The sequence below is a fragment of the Pinus tabuliformis genome, chromosome 7 (genome assembly GCF_031772625.1).
Source record: "Pinus tabuliformis cultivar Carrire ecotype Pingquan chromosome 7, CPIR1, whole genome shotgun sequence".
NCBI lineage: Eukaryota > Viridiplantae > Streptophyta > Pinopsida > Pinales > Pinaceae > Pinus > Pinus tabuliformis.
In genome coordinates, this window is record NC_142293.1 from 1,826,426,739 (window position 1) to 1,826,447,328 (window position 20,590).

The following is a 20,590-nucleotide window of genomic DNA, read 5'->3' on the forward strand; positions in this document are numbered from 1 at the left end:
AATTTTGCCTATTTCTTTGTTTCAATTATCCAAAATTTTTGGTTAGAATCAACCTTAGGAAGAAGTTTTCCTTACATCAGTCACAAAAGGTATCAATAACAAAACAAAGATTCTCTACAGAAAAGCTATTTTCAAACTCTACAATTGTCGTCCAGGGGAATTCTTAAGGCCCCCCAAGGAATTTGCAAGATTCAAGGAGTAATTCAATTATACACTTTAAAACTTAAATAATAAGAGGTCTCATCAAGAGCTAGCTTATCATGATCATAAATATTATAACTAACTAACATTACCATACTGCATATCAAAATAGGGTAATGGCTTGAGATTGTTTCAATCAAAAGACAAGGGGTCTCATCATCAGCCATCTTGTTTAGTTAAGTTATAAATCAAGTGAATGGCACTGTCAATTTTGGCCACCAAACCAAGACATTGTTCTTTAAGAATTAAAAGAGAAATAAGAAAAGAAAAAAGCAATAAGTGTATATGAGGGTTTATCTTTTAAAATTGCATGCTTCTCAAGTAGGACACGGGATCATTGTTGGGTAACAGGTAACCTTGTAGAGGCTATGAACACTTGCTCGTAGCAAAGGCTCTACCGACGACAAATGAGTACACCAAAACTGATCTAAAGAGATGTTTCTGTTTTTACCTTTACGACCAAATAATGACTGATGTGAGTAAAATGACTAACTCTAGGAAGAGGATAATCAAAATAAAGATAGTTAGAACAAGATGTTGTTATTTGATAAGTGGCACTATTTACCTTATATTTCATACAATGAAGTTTCATTTTCAAAACCATTTCTATTTTGGAAGTTTTAGACAATTCAAAAAACCATTAGAGATAATTGGGTCTTCCAAGTGAATCACCAATTGTTGTGCCTATCAACAACCCCCCGCTTATTATTGTTATTAATAATGTTAATAAGTGGGGACCCTTCTAAAAAATTCAAATCTTAGCATTTAGTTGTTGCCTTTTTGTTTTTAGAATAAAACAAGATGTCAAGGTGGAACTTGCTAAAACATGGAAATTTACCTTTTCATATTCCAAGCGCATAAAACTTCACAAACTACGAGTTTCTTATAAAAAGAGCTACATGACCGTAAGGCCTAATAAAAACTTTATAAATGGAGAAGTCATGAACATTAAGGAAAACCTTGAAAAACCCACTTTAAAAAAGGTTATTCTCACATCACAAAAGGTTATAGTAGACATACCTTATAAAAGTTACCTCTTGAAAATGCAATCCGCGAGAATGCGAGATCATGAAGCTTATAACCTCATCGCATCACAAATTCCAATACCACAGCACTACTTTATGAAACGAAAGTAAATATTGCGAAATGCGATAACATCTCGCAAAACACATATTGCAGGAGCGCATGTAATGATGGTTTTTAACAAAATATAGTTTTTGTGATATAACAATTTGTGATATTGTGAAGAAAATCACAAAATCGCTTTTATCGCAATTTGAAAGGCTCAGGATTCTAGGAGAGTACTTTTCGATGTTCAATGCAAAGTTATGAACATTAAAGTTTAGCATAACGACCCATTAGTGGTCATTTATTAAAAACGATTAGGATCAGTGTAAAGGACCATTTGATGCAAGTTGATATCTTTTGATGTGATTCAGAACTAAAGACCTCCCGTCACCTTATTTTCATCTTTCTATTGATTATTCCTGCATTCAATATCATTTTTATCATACTTTTGCTCTCTGCTTGCAATTTCAGGAAGAACACGCAGAGTGTAACACACGAAGAAATGGGAAAGAAAGGCAAGGCTCCTACAGCTGAGAAGTCAGAAATGACCCCATTATTCACAGACACTACCTGTAGTTGGGATGTAGGGATGTCTACATGGGAAGCTATGTATCAGTTGTTATAGAATGAACAGCCAAGAATTATGGAAGTTATAGTTACAGTGTATGGACATGGCTCTTCTAAAGCATCCCTAACTAAACTTGCATGCTCGTTTCTACACCATATTGCGGTAAGGCCAAAAATACTCCCCTACACCGATATGGTGAAATGGAGTATACATCACGTAGACATATTTGACAGAGAGTTCAAAATGAAAAGCTAGGAGGTCATGGGGTCATTTACTCCAAACAATTTGAGGCATATGTACCACTTACTAGAACCCCAGGCCAGCTACAACAAGCAATTTGTAGAAAAGTTTGCCAAGGAGAATGAAGACTTGGCGGAATGCACAAAGCACTGGTCAAACAATGAGGAAAGATTGAAGAAGGATCAAAAAGGTATGTACGCCACTTTCTCTCTCTGTTCTCCTTACTGTTTTGCCGCTACAATGTTATGTAGACTGTTTGGGAAACCAAACATCAACAAGTTTTCATCAGAATGGTTACCTCTAGTGGATGCGGCTACCAATGCCACAATAATGGATTGGGCTCAAATCCTGTCGGACAATTTAGCCACTGCAATTTTAGGATACAAAACTAAAAGAAGCTTTGCTTTGAGGGTTTACCCTCCATTCTTTTTTAGTGCCTATGTTATGGATGCTATTTGTTTTTTTTCTAAATTTCCTATTATGGGATGGAGGTGGACGGTACAAAATCCACTTCCCATTCAGGTTTATCACAAAGTATTGTGGGAATCCAATTTCATCCCACATTTCTTCAAAATTTGTCATGGATTTATGCTCTTGATTTATAAAATTATCTACAACCAAGATGCCCCAAGGTTTTCCCCAAAAGCTGAAGTGGACATTCTCTCCATGGCAAGGTGGTTTGGGGAGGAATTGTTCACGTATATCAGAGTGTTTGGCAGCATTGCCTCACCCCATGTGCTACCTTTTTACGTCCCCGACAAACTGATGGCTAGTGAGATAGCCTATCAGACCAACGACATGGGGGGAATGAGCAAGGTACTGAAATATTCCAAGAAGGCCATTTGGCCCCAATTTCCTGTAATATGCGAATCATTTGCATTACATGACTTAGGTCATGCTTTCAAAGAAGTTGATAATGTATTATGTTTACAACTACCAAAGGTCCCAGGGAGGCAATATGATCCCTTTGGTGTTGTAGGTAACTGTACTACAATAGTTAAAATAAAAGTATTTTCCCATGAAGAAGATCCCATTGATGATGTTTTTTTGCAGAAAAACACCTTCAGAGAGGTTCAGCATACAGCACGAATTGTTTTTTACCAAGAAAATCTCCAAAAGTTTGATAATTACAGAAAGCAATGGTTATCAAAGGTCCCATTGGACCAATTTCTCATTGAACCAATAAGGGAGCCTACTCCCAGTGTTAGCATAAGTGAAGGTTCAAAAGAGAAGTCCAAAACAAGTTCTGAAAAAGAATCAGCTGAAAAGTCTGGTGATCAATCCAAGAGTGAACACAGTAGAAGCAAGGAGTCAATAAAAGACACAGCTCAATCTACAGAAAAGCCTGATCAGCAGGCTTTGTCCCCAAAACAAGCTGAAACTCCCACTCCTCTTACAAAGCCAATAAATCCACTTGTAATTGATCTAGAAGGGGAATGGGAAAATTTTAATAAGTTAATTAACACAGAAGAACAGAGCGCAGAGCCACTAAAAAATCCAAAATAGATAACCACAGAAATGGTAATAGAAAGGGCTGTCAATACTTAGGAAATGGAGCACATTCCTGTTTCTCCCTCATCTGAAATTATACTAAGGATAGAGGAAATTCCTCCTCTAGATGTATTTTATATCCCTCAACATAAGGCTGTCGTCGGAAGGCAAAGAAAGAAAAGGAAGTTGGATGCTATGCTAACTCCAGAGGATGAACCTCTGGATGTTCTTTGGAAAGACCCCACTACAGACCCATCGATTTTTAAAAATCTAACTAGGCTCTTACAGATCGCAGGTGTGCACTTTTCGGCAACTATTGATAAGGCAACAGAGGTTCAATTGCTACTTAAGGAAAAAGAGGATAGGATTTTGTTTTCGGAACAGCAGTTACAGCAAGTCAGCATTAATCAAGAAGAAAAAACACAGTTGGCAAAACTCTAGCAAGACTTCCAGCAAATGCAATTGGCACATCAAAGCAGTTTGGCTAGTAAAGAAGAACATATAAAAGGTATGATAGAACTGCATAAAGACGGTCCCAAAATTGGGGAGTTTATCAGAGAAGCAATTACTCTCAATTCCCTGCTCCTACAATAGAAAGAACTACTATGTCGGAAGATCTAGCAATGGAATTCCCATTGTGAAATGAGCGATAATATTACAAATCAAGTCATAGAATTACGACTTGAATATGGTTCAATTTTTAAGAAGGTCTTAGACTTCTTGAACTGGCAGAGATTTGAAGAAGGAAAAAGAGTAGACATGCCCAGAATTGACGAATCGCACAAAGAGATTTTATTCGCGAAATGGGATTCTCGGCTAAAGGAAGCAGAACAGGTAATGGAAGACGCAGCGGCAACAGTGAACAGTGTCATTGAATGCATAAATGAAAATCTGCACAAGGCCAATTTGGTAGCAGAGACCACTCTGGGCTTCCTTCCAAAGGCACAACAGCTTCAAACAGTGTGGAAACAAATAGCAGAGGAAAGGGCAGAGGCGATTAAACAGGTAAACAAGTTAAACTGGGAAACATACTGGCAGTACTTGGTAAAACCACATAGCCAATGGATGACCCTGAAGTGCCTCATAACTTCTGCCGAGAAGATAGTGCCAGCTCTTGCCAACGTCGTATTTACAGGACAGTTAAAAGCTAAAGTCGGCCAACTGACGCTCTTGAAATCGATGCTGGATATTTGCGATCTAAAGGATCAGATGCAGGATTTATCATAGATATAGTTTTGTTTTGTTTTAGTTTACTTTTGCTTAAAATGAGGCAGGTCGTTTAAACCTCCTTATTTATTTTTCTAATATTTATTTTTAGATTTCATAGAGTAGTATTTAAACCCCTCTCATGCATTTAGAGATGGGTTCGGAGTTTTATCAAAAACAATTCTTCAGAACGTGCATTTTGGCCCCCACTGAGGAGGTTTTGATAAAATGAATGGAACGAGATTTATTTTCTATATGAGTTTAATATCTGGTACTAAAATTCACTTTTTTACTCTTAGTGGATGTTAAGTGATTTGAAGATAGATCTATATTGCTGCAGCTATTGAGTAGAACATATTACAAATGGTATTTTTATCTCCTAATACTTTTTACTTATGTCTCAAGAAATAAATCATTTTTAGTTATATATATGAAAGTTTGAAGGTCTAAGTTGTCATTGTTGCACTTTTGTATGGTGATAACTTACTCTTTACGCTGAATATGTGAATGACTCTTATGCGATATATTTCTCATAATTGTTTCGGCTAACTTTTTATACGAAACAATCATTTTTAAATGGATTATTTTCTTATGGTGATTGAATGATCTTCATTATCAATTGCTTTTAGAAATTATTTTAGATCACATAAGTAAACGTTACTCCCGGGATAGTTTAAAGTTAGATGTTTTCTTTGATTATGATAGATTGAATATAGTAGTTAGAAGATAGATTAGATTTAGAACAAGCATTCACTCCATAAAACCCTAAAAAGAAAAACATCATCCCTCTAGCACACAAATCATAAATAGATTGGGAAACTAGTCCCATCATCCCTAGTCGGAGCCACTATTCCAAACGGAAAAGGAGTTGTCTTAAGGTACGGATGGCGTGGTTATCCCCCTTGTTGGAGCCCCAATTTTAGAGCCTTCAACACTTTGTTGGCATCTTTCCCCCTCATCCCTTCTCCATTCACCTCCCCCTAGCCCCCTACTTTGCCTTTCTTCGCATCTGCTTGGGCCCCTCCTTCCCCATATTTCCTCAAGCCCAATTTCAATGGTGTCTCAAAGGGGAATCCAAGCCTAATTGGCTTTGGAGGTATTGTGTGGGACCACAATGACCATTCTCTCTTCATTTACTATGGAACCTTGGGCATCAACAACAATGATGCAATAGAGCTCACTAGCTTAATCGCTGGGTTGAGATTTTCACAATCTCATCGCTACTACAAAATATTTGTGGAAGGAAACGCTTAGCTTATCACCAATATGATTAGCAAGCTTTGAAGTGGAACTCTTGTTCATAAAGTCTCAATAAGTTAGTGCTTGGGGGAACTCATATGGAAGGCATCATTCCTTCTAACACAAATTCTAGTCATCATTCCATCTCACGTGAGGAAGTTTGCAAACAAGGTAGTAGATTTGCTAACTAACTTTTGATGTTTGGACTCTAGGGTAGCTCTCTCCTCCACTTGGAATCTCCTTCAAGACTTTCATATCAAAGAAAAATGATTGCATCTTATTCAGTAGGAATCATCCCTACCAGATGGGGTGAGGAGATTGTAGACGAGGGTGGTGCGTGTAGGTTGCCACTACCCCACCAATCCAAGTGGTTGGGGGACGTGGAAGCATTCCCCCACACCCTTTTATTATTTATCACCACACTCAAGGAGCCTTATGCAATCGCATTATTGGCCACCTAGACCACTAAAATAGTGCCACTCCCATTGATTATAGGTTGGATTTCTAGATCTGCCATGACTTAGCTCATGTGGAATTCATTTGTTTTCTTTAACCTTTCACCATCTCCCTCCTAGCACTAATACTCATTCTCATTCTCATTCTTTGATGGTCAAGGCTCCAGCTTGTTCTGTCAATCATCCCCTCATGCTTGTGTAATTCAGTTTATGGGAATTTTCTGACCCCGTTTTGTGTGCTTCTACCATGCTGCCAATTCCCTCGTTCTACAATCTCACTTTCCATTTCACAATTCACAATTTCACTTTCCTAGGTCAGAGATTCAAAGGCATTGTGCATTTGGTTCCATGGTACATTGAGTTCATGTTTATATTTCCCTATCCAATTTAAATTATGTGCATGTAGTAGTTACTAAATCACATTTTCAGAGGAGGGTTGTGGAAAATCATTCTGGGCATCGACTATCCTTGGTAGATATCAACACTATATTTGGTTTGTAATCCTCCCATGGTCTTGTTTCCTTCATCACATGTGTTTTAATTATGTATTTTTATTTGGCCTCCCTTGTGGATGAATGCTCCCCTTATAGCTTCGTCCAATCATGGTCGTTTATGTCCTTCTTGGCTCCCCTCTGATAGCACGTCCTCTGAACAACCCTCCTGGTCGACCTTGGTATTTCCCTTTGCTCTATAGCTCTCCCTCTCTATCGCCCTTTTTCAACTAATTCCTACCCAACTTTGTGCTTTTATCTGGTCTCTTTCCATTTGCACCTTACCCCTCCGTATGTGGCCTCTCTCTCTTGGCCACCCACCCCCCTGCCTCTGAATTTTTATTTTTGTCATCTCGTCCTAGGTTCCCCCATGGCCCAACAATAAGCACGTGTCCTCTGAGGGGAAGCTTATTATCGAGAGTGAGCTTCTCGTGGTCATTGTCATACCCATCAATGTTTGGAAGAAACAACTGCCATGTTCCATGAGCTTACTCTAGACCCATCTAGGACTAGATCACTCACTTGGAACATGAGGGAGTTTCAGCAAGGCAACAACTTTCAGATCTGAGGTTCTCACTAAGCTAGTCGATTAGGTGCCAAACGTGGACCACGCCCAAGGCCACTTCAACCAATACATGTATATTATCGACTTATACTAGCACCTAAAGTTTCTCCTTGGACACATTTTGATGGATTGATTTGAGCACGAAGCTAAGATCCTCCACTCTTTGGAACACGTCACTGACAATTGAGGGACCTGGACCAACATTTGGATCGTATTGAGTAGCATTTGGGCATCCTTCCTTCGACTGGAAGTAATCCTGGAAACAATGAAGATCTAATTTAGGTTGCCTTCACTAGCTTTGATCCCTCTACTTATTTCCTGTCATACCCCTATTTATATTGAATTTGATTTTATAGTCTACTTTGCTGGCTTATTTGGCCTGGGTTTAAGTATCCATCTCATTCTCTATGTCTTTTTTACCATTTTAATATCTAATGCCTCTTACGTAGAGTGAAATATTGGTGATGGTTTGGTCTTCCTAGTGAAAGGTTGACCCAAGATGCTTTGCTCTTTTATGTGCACTCCAGTTTAGAAGGAAATAAAACATTTACCCCACAAAAAATTGGTTATAAGTTAGTTAATTTTTATGAAATTTTTTATGCAATGTAAAATGTATGATGAGGTAAGCATTTTGACGTATATCATAGATTGATGTCTATAGACATTCAACAACATTTAATTTATATGGCCATGACAGTAATAGGATGGTAAAAAGTTAACTTTTACAATATCCACACAATATTTTTAATTACATGAGTGGCGTCTATAGCCCATTATAGGGGAGATGTGTAGGTGTAATGTAAGTAAGTTAGTCAACATTTCTACAGTCAGCTAAATATGTTGAATTTATATTAATATGTTTACTTCATAATAGGTAAAGGATTTAACCCCAAGGGATAGCTCAATTGATCGAGTTCACGTTGCTAAGTACCTTGTCAATTGGGAGGTCATGGGGTCAAATCTCCTCGACACCCTTTGGGTTAGGCCCAACCATATAAGCCGACGGGTAGATCCCTTTGGGTGGATCTCCATCTACCCTTTGGGTGGATCTCCTCGGATATGTTACAGTGTCTGTGAAAAGTTTAAAAAAAATAAAATTTTCATTTTTTTTATATTGTAATTTTGATTTTATTAATAAAGTTACAAATAACCTTTTTTAGATAAAAGAAAACCATAATATACATATCACATTAAAATATATAAAATATAAGTAGAAGTTATAAGTTATCCATTTTACCTTATAAATTAAAACAATGATTATATAACTATATCTAAATTTAATTAATAAGCATATAAAGACTTTAATAAACTTATAAAATAAAAATAAAAAAAATTAACCATTGATATTTACACCCACTTGACCATATATATTATTAACTTGTAAACAGACTTTCTTATGATACATGGATTAATACCATGGCTCATTAATACCACATGCCCAAAAACCATTTCTCATTTCACAATCAAAATATTTTATTTGAATTTAATTTTATAATATTTTTTAATTAAATCTAAAAGAGAAAAAATTATAATTACTTTTTTTAGATATATCTAAACCCTTTATGAGATTAAAATATATAAGATATAAATAATAGCTATATATTAGGATCCAATTTACCATATAAATTAAAATAATAATTTTATAACCATATTTAAATTTTTTATTTCAATCTTATGTGATCCATCATGTTCTTGAGATTTTTCTTCTAGATTAGTCACATCAATTTTTTTACTGGTTGACCTTTGGAACCATCTAATGTGGTCGACCTTTAGAACCATTTAATGTGGTTCATCCTCATGACAAACATAAAAATGTCGTGAGGATTAACGACATTAGATGGTACCCGTAAAACCATTTAAGGTTATCATGAGTATTAACCACATCAGATGGTTTGGTACCGGTAAAACCATTTAAGGTTGTCATGAGTATTAACCACATTAGATGGTATGGTACCACGACTTTAGATGGTACCCGTAAAACCATTTAAGGTTATCATGAGGATTAACCACATTAGATGGTATGGTACCCGTAAAACTAGTTAACATTGTCATGAGGATTAACCACATTAGATGGTAAAAAAACTGATGTGACAATCCGGAAGAAAAATTTAAAGAACATATTTAAATTTCATTAGTAAGCACATAAAAACCTAAGAAATAGTTTATAGCGCGACTTTTTGAAAGCCTTTCCGGCGGGTTTTTCCGGTCGAAATCCGGCAGGAATTTATTGGACTCGCATGTTTGATAGCTAGTTTCTGCACAATGAAAGCGTCCCAAGGGTTTTCGAGGGTGTTGAATCCAAATATGCAGTTAAAAAACCATTTTAACTGCAACAAATCAAGATTTAACCTCAATTTCTTCCGCTGGATTCCGTCACCAGAATCTCCAAAAAGTCTCATTATAGACAACTCCAAAACCTAATACTTACAATATAACAATATTTTTAACCATGGATACTCACCCCTACTTTACCATGGATATTATTAAATTGTAATTATGCTTTGTTACAATACCATTGGCCAATACCATGGCTCATCTATATCACATGCCCAAAAACAATCTCATTTCACAATCAAAATATTTTATAAATATATTGTCCTTAATTTAATTTTATTACATTTTTGTAACTAGAGACAGTCAAGAGATGTTGTAATGTCCTATTACATTAAATATTTTGCCTCGGTCAAAGGTCTATAAAAATAAAATAAATAAATAAAATTATTAACTATAACATTTTAACTCAGTGAAATTACATAAAAATAATAATTAATTTAAAAAATAATAATTAATAATTATAATCATAATTATAATTATTAATTATTAAACCAGCCTAGATCCATCTTAACTTTGGATCTATCAAGCTCCTCAAATCTCTCCAGGGGAGATCCTTTCCTCAAGCTTTGCATTCAAATAAGAAGTTTGCACTTCTAGATATTTGATTCCTCTTTGCCCTTGATAGTAATAATTTATTAAATCATTCAAATAAGAAGTTTGCACTTCTAGAAATTTGATTCCTCTTTGCACTTGATAGTAATAATTTATTAGCTCATGGGGCTTTCGATTGATGGTGAATGGGTGCACTGTTGAGAAACTCCTTACGATAGGTCACTCGTTCAAATCCCCCGTGGGTGCTTACCTACCAAAAAAAAGATAATAATGATTTATTAAATCATTCAAATAAGAAATTTGCACTTCTAATTTGACTATTAAAATTTACATACAAATACTTATTTTACTTCTTTAAATTTAAATTAAAAATAATAATAATAACATATTTTTAATCAACAAACTCACTAATAATATAAAAAAATCATTCATATAATATATAAAAGTATTAAATTTTTTTACATAGCCTTTCAAATATACTAAAATATTTCACCATTCAAATACAAAAAAAAAATACATTTTTCTAATATACTAAATAAGCATTTACCTTATGAATATCATAGCCAAAGTAGGCCTCAATAATAAGAAAATGTTGTATTTAAACTTAGATTCAAAATAATTGACCAGATAATCTTGGCTTAAGGAAATAACATTGAAAAACTTAACTACTTAGCATCTGTAAAATAGATTACAATCATAAGTGGGCCAATATGCCGACGCATGTTGTGAGAATAAGTAGTGATGCATCGATTTTCTACATTTTCATTGTTTAAAATTTGAAAAGGTTTAAAATCTAAAAGAAAGTCTCATGCATTTAAAGAAATATAATAAAATTATTGTTTTGTTTTCTATTACGTGAGTTAAAAAATTGTGATTTAAGAATATTTAAATTATTTGGTTGGAGTTGTCATTTCGCATTGTTAATATTAGTTTTTTATATAATTAAGATTTTGTGGATAGTTTTTTGTTAAGTTGTGTGAGTTTTAGATTAGAGCTGATTTTAAGATATCCAAGTGTCAGGAAGGATGGGAGCATGCATGGAGTAGGGTTCGATCCGGGAACCCTAGGCCATAGGTCTAGGTGATGCAGGTGGCGCAGGAAAGGACATGTAGGTACGGGGGTTTTGTAGCAGCTGGCGGATCCACCGAGGTCGATCTTTGCGGACAAGTGGAGAGGGAGACAGCTGGGTAAAATACTGCTAACGGTTTGATGTTGGAGAACGGTTACGGTTCGCGTCGTTTGGGTTTTGTCCTTAGCAGTTTCTATTTTGTGGAAACCCTTTAGGTGGTATTTTCCTTTTCTGTTTCTTTTGGAGAGGTCAAAGTCGTTTTGTTCACAGGCGGTTTCTGCTGTTTTCACCGGGTAGCGGTTGTGAGGCGGTGTCAGGGTTTTACGGGGGCTGTTTACCATGGTAAAACAAAGCGAAACGGTGGACCTTGACCCAGCTCCGGAAGATATACTCTCGGTCTGGGGAAAGGAGGTCACGGAGCAGAATATCGACAAGTTTTTTGGGCATTCAGACAGCCATGCGTCCGCATTGTTCTCGGGTGGAGGTTCGTGGAGTTCTAAAACTGCTAAAGGGTTACTGGACGAGAGCTTGGAGCTCGCAAGCGGTTTCGGAAATGTCGGCAAGGTTTCGGAGGAGGCAATCCCTCATGCAAGGTCAGGTCCGCTGAGAGACAAGAATACTGCCTCACCTGACAGTAAGTCCTTTTCCCCTTCAAAAATCTTCGTTTCGTCTGGTGGCCTTGAGGATATTATAAATTTTTCCCAAAATAAAGGGATATGGAGGACTATAGGGGGTGTTCAATTTGCTGGGAAAGACTTGGGTGACAGGAACAGCCATCCGGCTGTAAACAGAGCCCTTTTTTCAAAGGAATCCTCGCAGAGCATTTCAAGGGCGGAGGGGGCTCTCGCCGGTTTCAGTAAGACATCGAATCAGGGGGATTTTGCCAATCCACTCGTATCCGGCAAGGCGGAGGTAGGCGGGTTTTCGGCAGCAGGAGAAGCGGGGAGCCCGGTAGAAGGTTTGATTGAAACCCCTTCCGGTAATGAGGTTCAGCAAGATGCGGAAGATGGAAGCGGCCCTCAAAGGGTTGTAGGAACTACGAACCCTGACTCAGGAGGCAGAGAATCAGAGCCGGAATCAGAAAAGGTAGGGGAAAAAAGGAAGAAGGCCAAACCTTTGAAAAAAAAGCGGGTTACAAACTTGGTTCTAGGTATGGACGTTCAGGTAGAGGATGCTCTGGAAGTGGCAGAGTGTACTCTTGTGGGTAGAGCCAGAGGGAGGTATGTATCCGGAAAATTCTTAAAGCAGTGGGCAGAGAGTCAGTGGCTGGAGACCCCGGCAAATTCTTTCAAGACCGCCACGTTGGTTAAGGGTTGGTTCATGGTAAGATTTGACAGCAAGGAAGCTATGGAATGGGTCGAAGGGAGGAACTGGGCGTTCGGGAATCGGCCTGTTTTCTTTAAAAGATGGTCTCCTCTGTTCGACGCTTCAAAGGAGAAGGTAGATGAATTCCCTGTGTGGGTCAGGGCTCCAAATTTACCTCCTTTCCTATGGGTGGATTCCGTCTTTATGTCTATTGGGAACCATTTGGGCACTTATCTGGATGCTGATAGATCCTTTCTTCATACTTTTGAAAGAGCGGTGGCGAGGATTTTAGTAAGGCTTAATCCGAAAGAAGGACTTGCAGAATCGGTCACGTTGCAGTATAAGGATTATGTTTTCGAGCAGACTTTGGATTATGAACTCCTTCCCTTCAGATGCCACCGTTGTCATGAGTATGGGCATTTGGCAAGGGACTGCCCTTTGGGAAAAAGAAGAAGGAGGACGCAGAATAAAGAAGAGGAATGGGAGGGTTTTTTGAGGAAAACCGAGGAACCGGTGGAGGCGAACAACCCAGAAGCAGAGCATCAGGAAGAACATTTTCCCCAGTCAGAAGGGGGATTGCTTCGGGAGGAAGGGATTCCGGCTCGAGCTGCAGAAGACCAGCCCCTCAAGGAAAAGCCCACTGATGTTCCGGCCGTCCCTCCTGAAGATGAACCATCTAGTATGCAGTCTTCACCACTCAATTTTTCTTTAAATTCCGAATCAATTATCGGTTGTATATCCTCGGATTTCCCTCTGGCATCAAATTGTGATGATACTCTTCAAAACATTGAATCTCTTTCGGATGTTATTCCTTCTTTAAACCTGAACTGTGAGGATACCCCTAAGATGAGTCAGGGTACGGGTCTTTCTTCTCCTGTCCGACACTATAACCTCAGATCCCTCAGTAAGAGACCTGTTTGCTCTCATGATGTCCTGGAGTCGGTGGGTGGTCTTGGTACTGAGACGTCTAGGGGTCTCCTTAAGAAAGGTAGAGGGCGGAAATCATTTTTATCTAAAGCCCAAGTTAAAGCAAAATTTGATGTGGCTGATGGAAAACAAATGTCGATTCCTGGGGCGCTTAGAGCAGCTAAAACCCCTGAGACGGTTATAAAATGATTTGCCTTTCTTGGAATTGTAGGGGTTTAGCTAGTAAACCCAAAAAACTAGCTCTGAAAGATCTAATCTCTCGACATAACCCGGATATTGTCTTCCTCCAGGAAACTTTGGGCAAAAGTGCTGATGTCGAATCTATTCTTCGCTCTTTTTTTCCGGGTTGGGTATTTATAGCACTAGATGCTTCTGGTCACTCAGGCGGTCTTGCTATTGGTTTTAAGGAAGGAAGATTAAAGGTTTTAAATCTCTGGGGTCTGTCTCATGTTCTAGGTATGGAGATCATTTCTCCTGAGTTTGATTATCCTTTTTTGTTTATCAATGTGTATGGACCCTGTCAGGGAAGGGTCCCTTTTTGGAACGATTTTCTTTCAAAAGATCTGTTAAAAAACAAAAATCTGATAATCGGGGGAGATTTAAATTTCTCTTTGGGGATCGCTGAAGCTTGGGGGCCCTCTGCGAGGGAAGATCCTCTGTCAGATTTTTTCACAAAAGCTCTTCAGACTCATAAACTGATTGATGTAAATATCATAAAAGCTAAACCTACTTGGAGAAACAGAAGAACGGGAGAGGAGAGAATTGCAAAAAGACTGGATCGCTTCCTCATCAACGAAATGTTGGCTTCAAATATTCCTCTGTTCAGACAATGGGTGGGTGAAGGGGGAAATTCGGACCACTTTCCCATCTTTCTTGAACTCTCCAAGCCCCCTCCAAAACCGGCTGCTCCATTCAAATTCAATGCCACTTGGCTTCAGGAGGAGTCTTTTAATCAGCTTTTCAGGAATACCTGGAGGCATCCGGGCCCTTGCCCTCCGGAAAACAAAGGAGCTCATTTTATGGAGAATTTAAAAAGGCTTAAGAGAGCAACCATCGAATGGGCCTCAGCCAGAAGGAGAAAACAAAATGAGGAGCTGGTCATTATTGATGATGCACTAAGTGTTTTAGAAGATCCTGAAGCTGATGCTTATGTATCCCAGGAGTCGAAAGAAAGAATTCTGGCTCTAGAAAAGAGTAGAGCAAAGATTCTACTGGACAGAGAAGAGGAGTGGAGATTGAAAAGTAGGGCTATCTGGTTGAAAGCGGGGGATGAAAACACTAAATTCTTCCATAATTATGCAAAGGGCCGGAAAAATGCAAATACTATATGGAAGCTGAAGGACCCTGAAGGTAGGGAGGTTTCTTCTTTTGAGGCTGTATCAAACTTGGGAAAGAACCATTTTCAATCCCTTTTTTCTGACCCTGGGGGGATTTCATTAGCTGAAATTATCAGAACAGCCCAAGCTTTCCCTCGGTTTGTGGAGGGGGAGGAAGCCGAAAACCTTTTTAGGGAAGTGAATAAGGAGGAAGTAGAAAGCATAATAAAATCAATGCCAAAAGATAAAAGCCCGGGACCGGATGGCTGGACCATAGAGCTGTTTTCTCACTTTTTTGATTCTATTGGAGAAGAGCTTACTGAAGTAGTGGAGGAATCAAGGAAGAAAGGAGAAATCTATGGCCCTTTTAATTCAACTTTCATTGCTCTCATCCCAAAAAAAGAGGACCCAGAATCTTTTGAAGATTTCAGACCTATTTCTCTGTGCAATACCATATACAAGATTATAGCAAAAATCATTGCGGTTCGCCTGAAACCTATTCTATCTGTATGTATTTCCAATGAACAATTTGGCTTCTTGGACGGTCGGCAAATTCATGAAGCTATAGGGGTGGCCCAGGAAACCATCCACAGCATCAGACAAGCAAAAAAGAAAGGGGCTGTGTTAAAAATTGATCTATCCAAAGCCTATGACAGGATCAGCTGGACGTACCTCAGACTGTTATTGACTCACCTAGGCTTTAAGGTGGAGTTTATAAATTGGATCATGGGGTGCATTTCAAATGTAAGTTTTGTTGTTTTGATAAATGGGGCTGCCTCTCAATTTTTCAAAAGCCAAAGAGGTTTGAGACAAGGATGCCCTCTTTCTCCTTTGCTCTTCCTCCTGGCTGCTGAAGGACTTAGTAGATTGATTTCAAATGCCAAGAGATCAGGTTTGATCACAGGTTTGGAAGTTGCTGTAAATTTATTCATAACTCACCTCCTATTTGTTGATGATATTTTATTATTCACAAATGGGAATATAAATGAAATCAATGAGCTTAAAATCATTCTTGATCTGTTTCTGAAAGCTACAGGGCTTCAAATTAATCCCAGGAAGTCTCATTTAATTATGGAAGGCTTCAACAGGCAAGAGGAGATTTTGATCACATCCTACTTGCCTTTTGAAATCTGCAATATGGATCGGCCGTTCAAATATCTAGGGTTTTGGCTAAAACCGACCTCATACAGAAAGCAGGATTGGAATTGGTTGGTGGCAAAAATTGAACAAAGGATATCCCATTGGAGCTTCAAGTGGTTATCGCGGGCAGGAAGACTTACTCTGGTAAATTCTGTTCTTCAGGCTATACCGGTTTTTTGGGCTGCTTTGACTTGGATTCCCAAAGGGATCCTTCATAAAATCAAGCAGATATGTAGCAGGTTTCTGTGGTCTGGATCTAAGGAGGACTCAGTGCTCCCCTGGGTAGCCTGGGATAAGATTGCTAGACCAAAGGAGTGGGGAGGCTGGGGTGTAAAGCATCTTTTTGACTTCAGTCAATCTTTGGCAGCAAAATCAGGTTGGCGAATTATAAATGCGGAGAACCTTTGGACTAGAGTTGTAAAAAGAAAATATATTGATCCAGTTCCGCTTGAAGACTGGATTAGGAGCCCAAACAAAAAAGGTAGAAATTGCTCTGTTATTTGGAAGGCCACCACAGAGGCTTTTAAAATAATTGAACAAGGTTTAGCATGGCAGGTGGGGAATGGTGAAAATCTGCGGATTGGCAGGGATCCGTGGGTAGGGTGCAACAAATTTTTTGCCTTATCACCTGGTCTTCTCACCCATCTAGACGCAAAAGGAATCAAAAGTTTAAATCAGATAGCAAACATGGGGCTGTCTTCCATCTGGGGACAGGCATGGAAATCAGAAGAGGACCTGGGCATTGATCCCATTTGGAGGAACGAGTGGCGGCTTTTCCTTCAGGAACTCAAAAGATCAAATGTCAGATTAAAGGACAAGCCAGACTCTCTGGTTTGGGCTCATGCTGAGTCGGGCTCCTACTCCCCAAAGGCTGGTTATAACTTCCTGATGAAGAGAAAGGGATGGGATCCTCCTGTTTGGTGGGCAAAGCTTTTGTTTAAACTGAAGTGCCCCAAAAAAGCCAGAATCTTTCTCTGGTGTGCCTTAAAAAACAAGATTCCTTCTTGGGAAATTCTTCAAGCTCGCTTCAAGCAGGGACCGGGTAGATGCCCCTTATGTTTTGCAGCCTCTGAATCCATCCCTCACTTATTTCTCGTCTGCCCCTTCACAAGACAAGTCTGGGATGAAACAAAAAAGCTCTTGAACATAAACGTAAGATGGGAAGGGGAAGATCTCTCTTCTGCTTGGGAATACTGGTGGACTCACTACCCTGAGAAGAATCTGAGGAACCTCCCTCCCATCCTTTGTTGGGGCATATGGATAGCCAGGAATCGAAGCATTTTTAAAGAAAAAGCCACTCCAGCGGAAGTAATCGCAATACAGAGTTCAGCCATTCTTGCCAGCATTCCAGAGCCGGAAGGTCCTTCAAATCTGAACCAGCGGAAGGAAGTCCATATCAGAGAAGGGATCCCATGGGCTTTCTTTGACGGGGCAGCCCAAAATAACTCCACTGGAGCGGGAATTATTATCCATTTAAGCCCCTCACACTCGCTAAAAGCCTCAGTGGGCCTTGGGATGGGCTCAAACAATTTTGCAGAACTATCAGCCTTAAAACTTCTCCTTTGCTGGCTCATTCACAGAAATATCCTCACAGTTCAGATTTTTGGAGACTCGTTGAATGTTGTAAATTGGGTCAATGGGAAATATAGATGCCAGAATTATATGTTGATGCCACTGTTTGAGGAAATTCAAAATTTAAAGCTTTATTTTAATGTTTTCTCCATTGATCATATTTACAGGGACAAAAATGAAGAGGCAGACAGGTATTCTAAAGCAGGTTTGCAACAAGTTTTGGGCTCGTGGAGGATAACAGAGCAGTTTCAGGACCAGATCCGTGTGTCGGATCTTCCCCCTTACACTTAATGCTTTTTGAATACATCTGTAAATGCTCTAGGTATCAGTGGACTTTTATCTGGTACTGGCAGCATATGAAAACCTGTGTTTTTTCCCTTTTCTGTTTTTCTCTTTACAGTATGAAGAGTACTAGAGACATCTTTGTTTTTATGCATACTCTATGGGTTGTTTTCCTTTAAAAGGAGACCCAGATTCACTGAGACAGATTTGACTATATTTTTTGATATGGCTGTTCAGGCCGGGTACAGGAGAACTTTTAGTGTTTGTTTAAGACATGTTGATGGCAACACAGAGGAGGTTGTTTCTCTCTGCCTCAAGCAGAATTTTGCTGAATGTTCACTCATCTGATTGTAACTTTTTTATTTTTCTAATAGAAAAGTTCGGCTTTTTTCTTCGGAAAAAAAAGTTGTGTGAGTTTTGAGATGATTGTACATTTAGTTTTTGGCTTGAGATACTGTAACCAAGGGATATTTAAACAATCAAAATTATTTTAGGGATCACAATCAGTTTAGGCTACACCAACCTTAATATGGCTAGATTTTTTCCCATAGAGCTTTGAATCTGCGACCTTCACATCATAGAGTGCCTTAACATACACCCCATCACCATTTATTCTATGCCTCGTGGGCGTTGATGCCTCTTTTTAATTATCAAGAGTTTTCAAATTTTATTATTTTATAGAATAGTTTAACTAATAGGCCAATACAATTTCTAGTGAAATTGTAATTTCCTATTGTTTAAATGCACTTTTGAATACATAAATGGATTCAACACCTTGAAAAAACTCTTGAGACATTATAAAATTTCAAATCAAATAACTTAAACTTATGTTTCTTAAAGAAATCTATAAGATTTGGGAAAAATTTTATAATTGACTAAAAAAATACTTGTAAAAAAAATCGTCTATTAATTAAACTAAACACTTTATAAATCAAATTTATCAAAATCTAATAGCTCTAATAAAATGTAACAAATAATTAATCTAATTAATTATTACATTATTTTTATTAGTTAATTTTTTGAAATTGATAAATATTATATAAATTGAGATTGGTAAATATTATATTAAAAGGTATTGTAACAAAACTAGACTACAATATACAAGCAACCTTCAAGAAATCATACAAAATTAAGAGCATTTACAAACTATGTTAAAAAAGCTTTTATATAGTTTTTTCTTATATTATAAGAGCTATATTTATAGTGTACGGTTTAACAAAAACACCTCGTACTCTAGTTACTTTAAAAAAACATAACGGTTGAGTACTTTTTATTGACCTACATTGTATGGAGGAGCCTCTCCACTATCCATCTTTTTTTTCCGAAGGTGGCAAAACCTATCAAACTCAGGTGTCAAACCAACAGTGAGGACAGCCATCTCTGGCTGCTATCCGCGAATGTCGGTTTGACTCATCACCGTTATCAAGGAAAACCACGCCACCTGTAATAACATCTTTGACCTATGCATAATTTCATGTTTTAAATAAATTAATTAATTAACTTTATTTCACTTTTTTGTTTGTGTATAATTTCATGTTCTAAATTAATTAATATCTTTTTCTTTAATGATGTGCCATATATGTTTTTATTAAACTAATAATTTTTACAACTATATTTCTAAGTATATTGTATTTTGTTTTGAATATATCATTTTTTTATTTCTATTAAACCAAAAATCTCAATAATATATATAGATAACAATATTGCGATATATAAAATAGTGAAGATAAAGGATCTATTGTTTTTATTTTGATATTTTTTTTACTAGAAAAAAAAAAAATCTCGTAATTTCATTGCAACTTTAAAAAAGAATAAAATTATATTTTGCATATGTTTGAAGCATTTTGAGAACAAAAAAAATATAGCCTTTCCGTTCTTGAAAAATTAGGGATTAAAATTTATAATAATCATTTATTTCTTTTTTCTCGCCTTTTTTTGTAACCTTCTACCAGCTCCATCAGATGAGTCAACAAGAACTATTGCCAATTCCATCCCAGTCACCTCAGGAGGGTGTTCTTTTTCAAATTCGGAACTTCCCGGCTCATGTACTCCCCTTGTGCCCCTGATCTCATATTTTCTACATATTAGCAAACTAGTAGAACCAAATTCAGTTTCATCTCATCATATTGTTCATTCTTTGTTGGCTAAGATATGCCTTTAGTGTTTTGTAGAGTAGGTGAGGTCTCCTCTTCTTCATCCTCCAAGCATGTGAGCTCAAAAGGATGCCAACCTTTCATGTTGCGGCCTTGCCTTTTTTTCTTCCTTATGGCTTTTTTGGTTCGTGGACAAGAAATCTGCAGGTGATCTGTTTGAAAGCATGTGCAACATTTGAACGCTTTGTTTTCATAGTCTATACTTTGAATCCATTGAAATTTTCCATTTTCAACATTATGTGATTCGAAAGACCTTTGCTTAGGTCTATTTCAACACAGATTTGAGCAAAAGTAAATAGCCTTTGTTGAATTCACTCATTGTTTTGTTTTAAATCCGAGGGCATTCACAATCTCTTCCAAAACATTGTGATGCCTTTAATTTAATATTTGTGTTTTCAAAGACTTAATTTCGTTAT

At 37.7% G+C, this 20,590-nt stretch overlaps 1 protein-coding gene across 1 annotated transcript; it reads left to right on the forward strand.

Annotated features, from left to right (window-relative positions):
• Nucleotides 1-11,818: 11,818 nt before the first annotated feature.
• LOC149255692 (uncharacterized) lies at nucleotides 11,819-18,369 on the forward strand. Its single transcript, XM_089455114.1, has 6 exons — nucleotides 11,819-13,888; nucleotides 14,002-15,351; nucleotides 15,490-17,527; nucleotides 17,907-17,944; nucleotides 18,062-18,082; nucleotides 18,259-18,369. The coding sequence occupies exons 1-6, from the start codon at nucleotides 11,819-11,821 to the stop codon at nucleotides 18,367-18,369; spliced, it is 5,628 nt and encodes a 1,875-aa protein (XP_089311240.1).
• The last annotated feature ends 2,221 nt before the right edge of the window (nucleotides 18,370-20,590 follow it).

What these genes read in the sequence shown, in the direction of transcription:
- LOC149255692 (XM_089455114.1), top strand. Translation starts at nt 11,819, where the DNA reads ATGGTAAAACAAAGCGAAACGGTGGACCTTGACCCAGCTCCGGAAGAT. An exon ending in CAGCTAAAACCCCTGAGACG is followed by an intron (nt 13,889 to 14,001) that starts GTTATAAAATGA and finishes GTCTTCCTCCAG; the next exon opens with GAAACTTTGGGCAAAAGTGC. An exon ending in TATCAGTGGACTTTTATCTG is followed by an intron (nt 18,083 to 18,258) that starts GTACTGGCAGCA and finishes ATGGCTGTTCAG; the next exon opens with GCCGGGTACAGGAGAACTTT.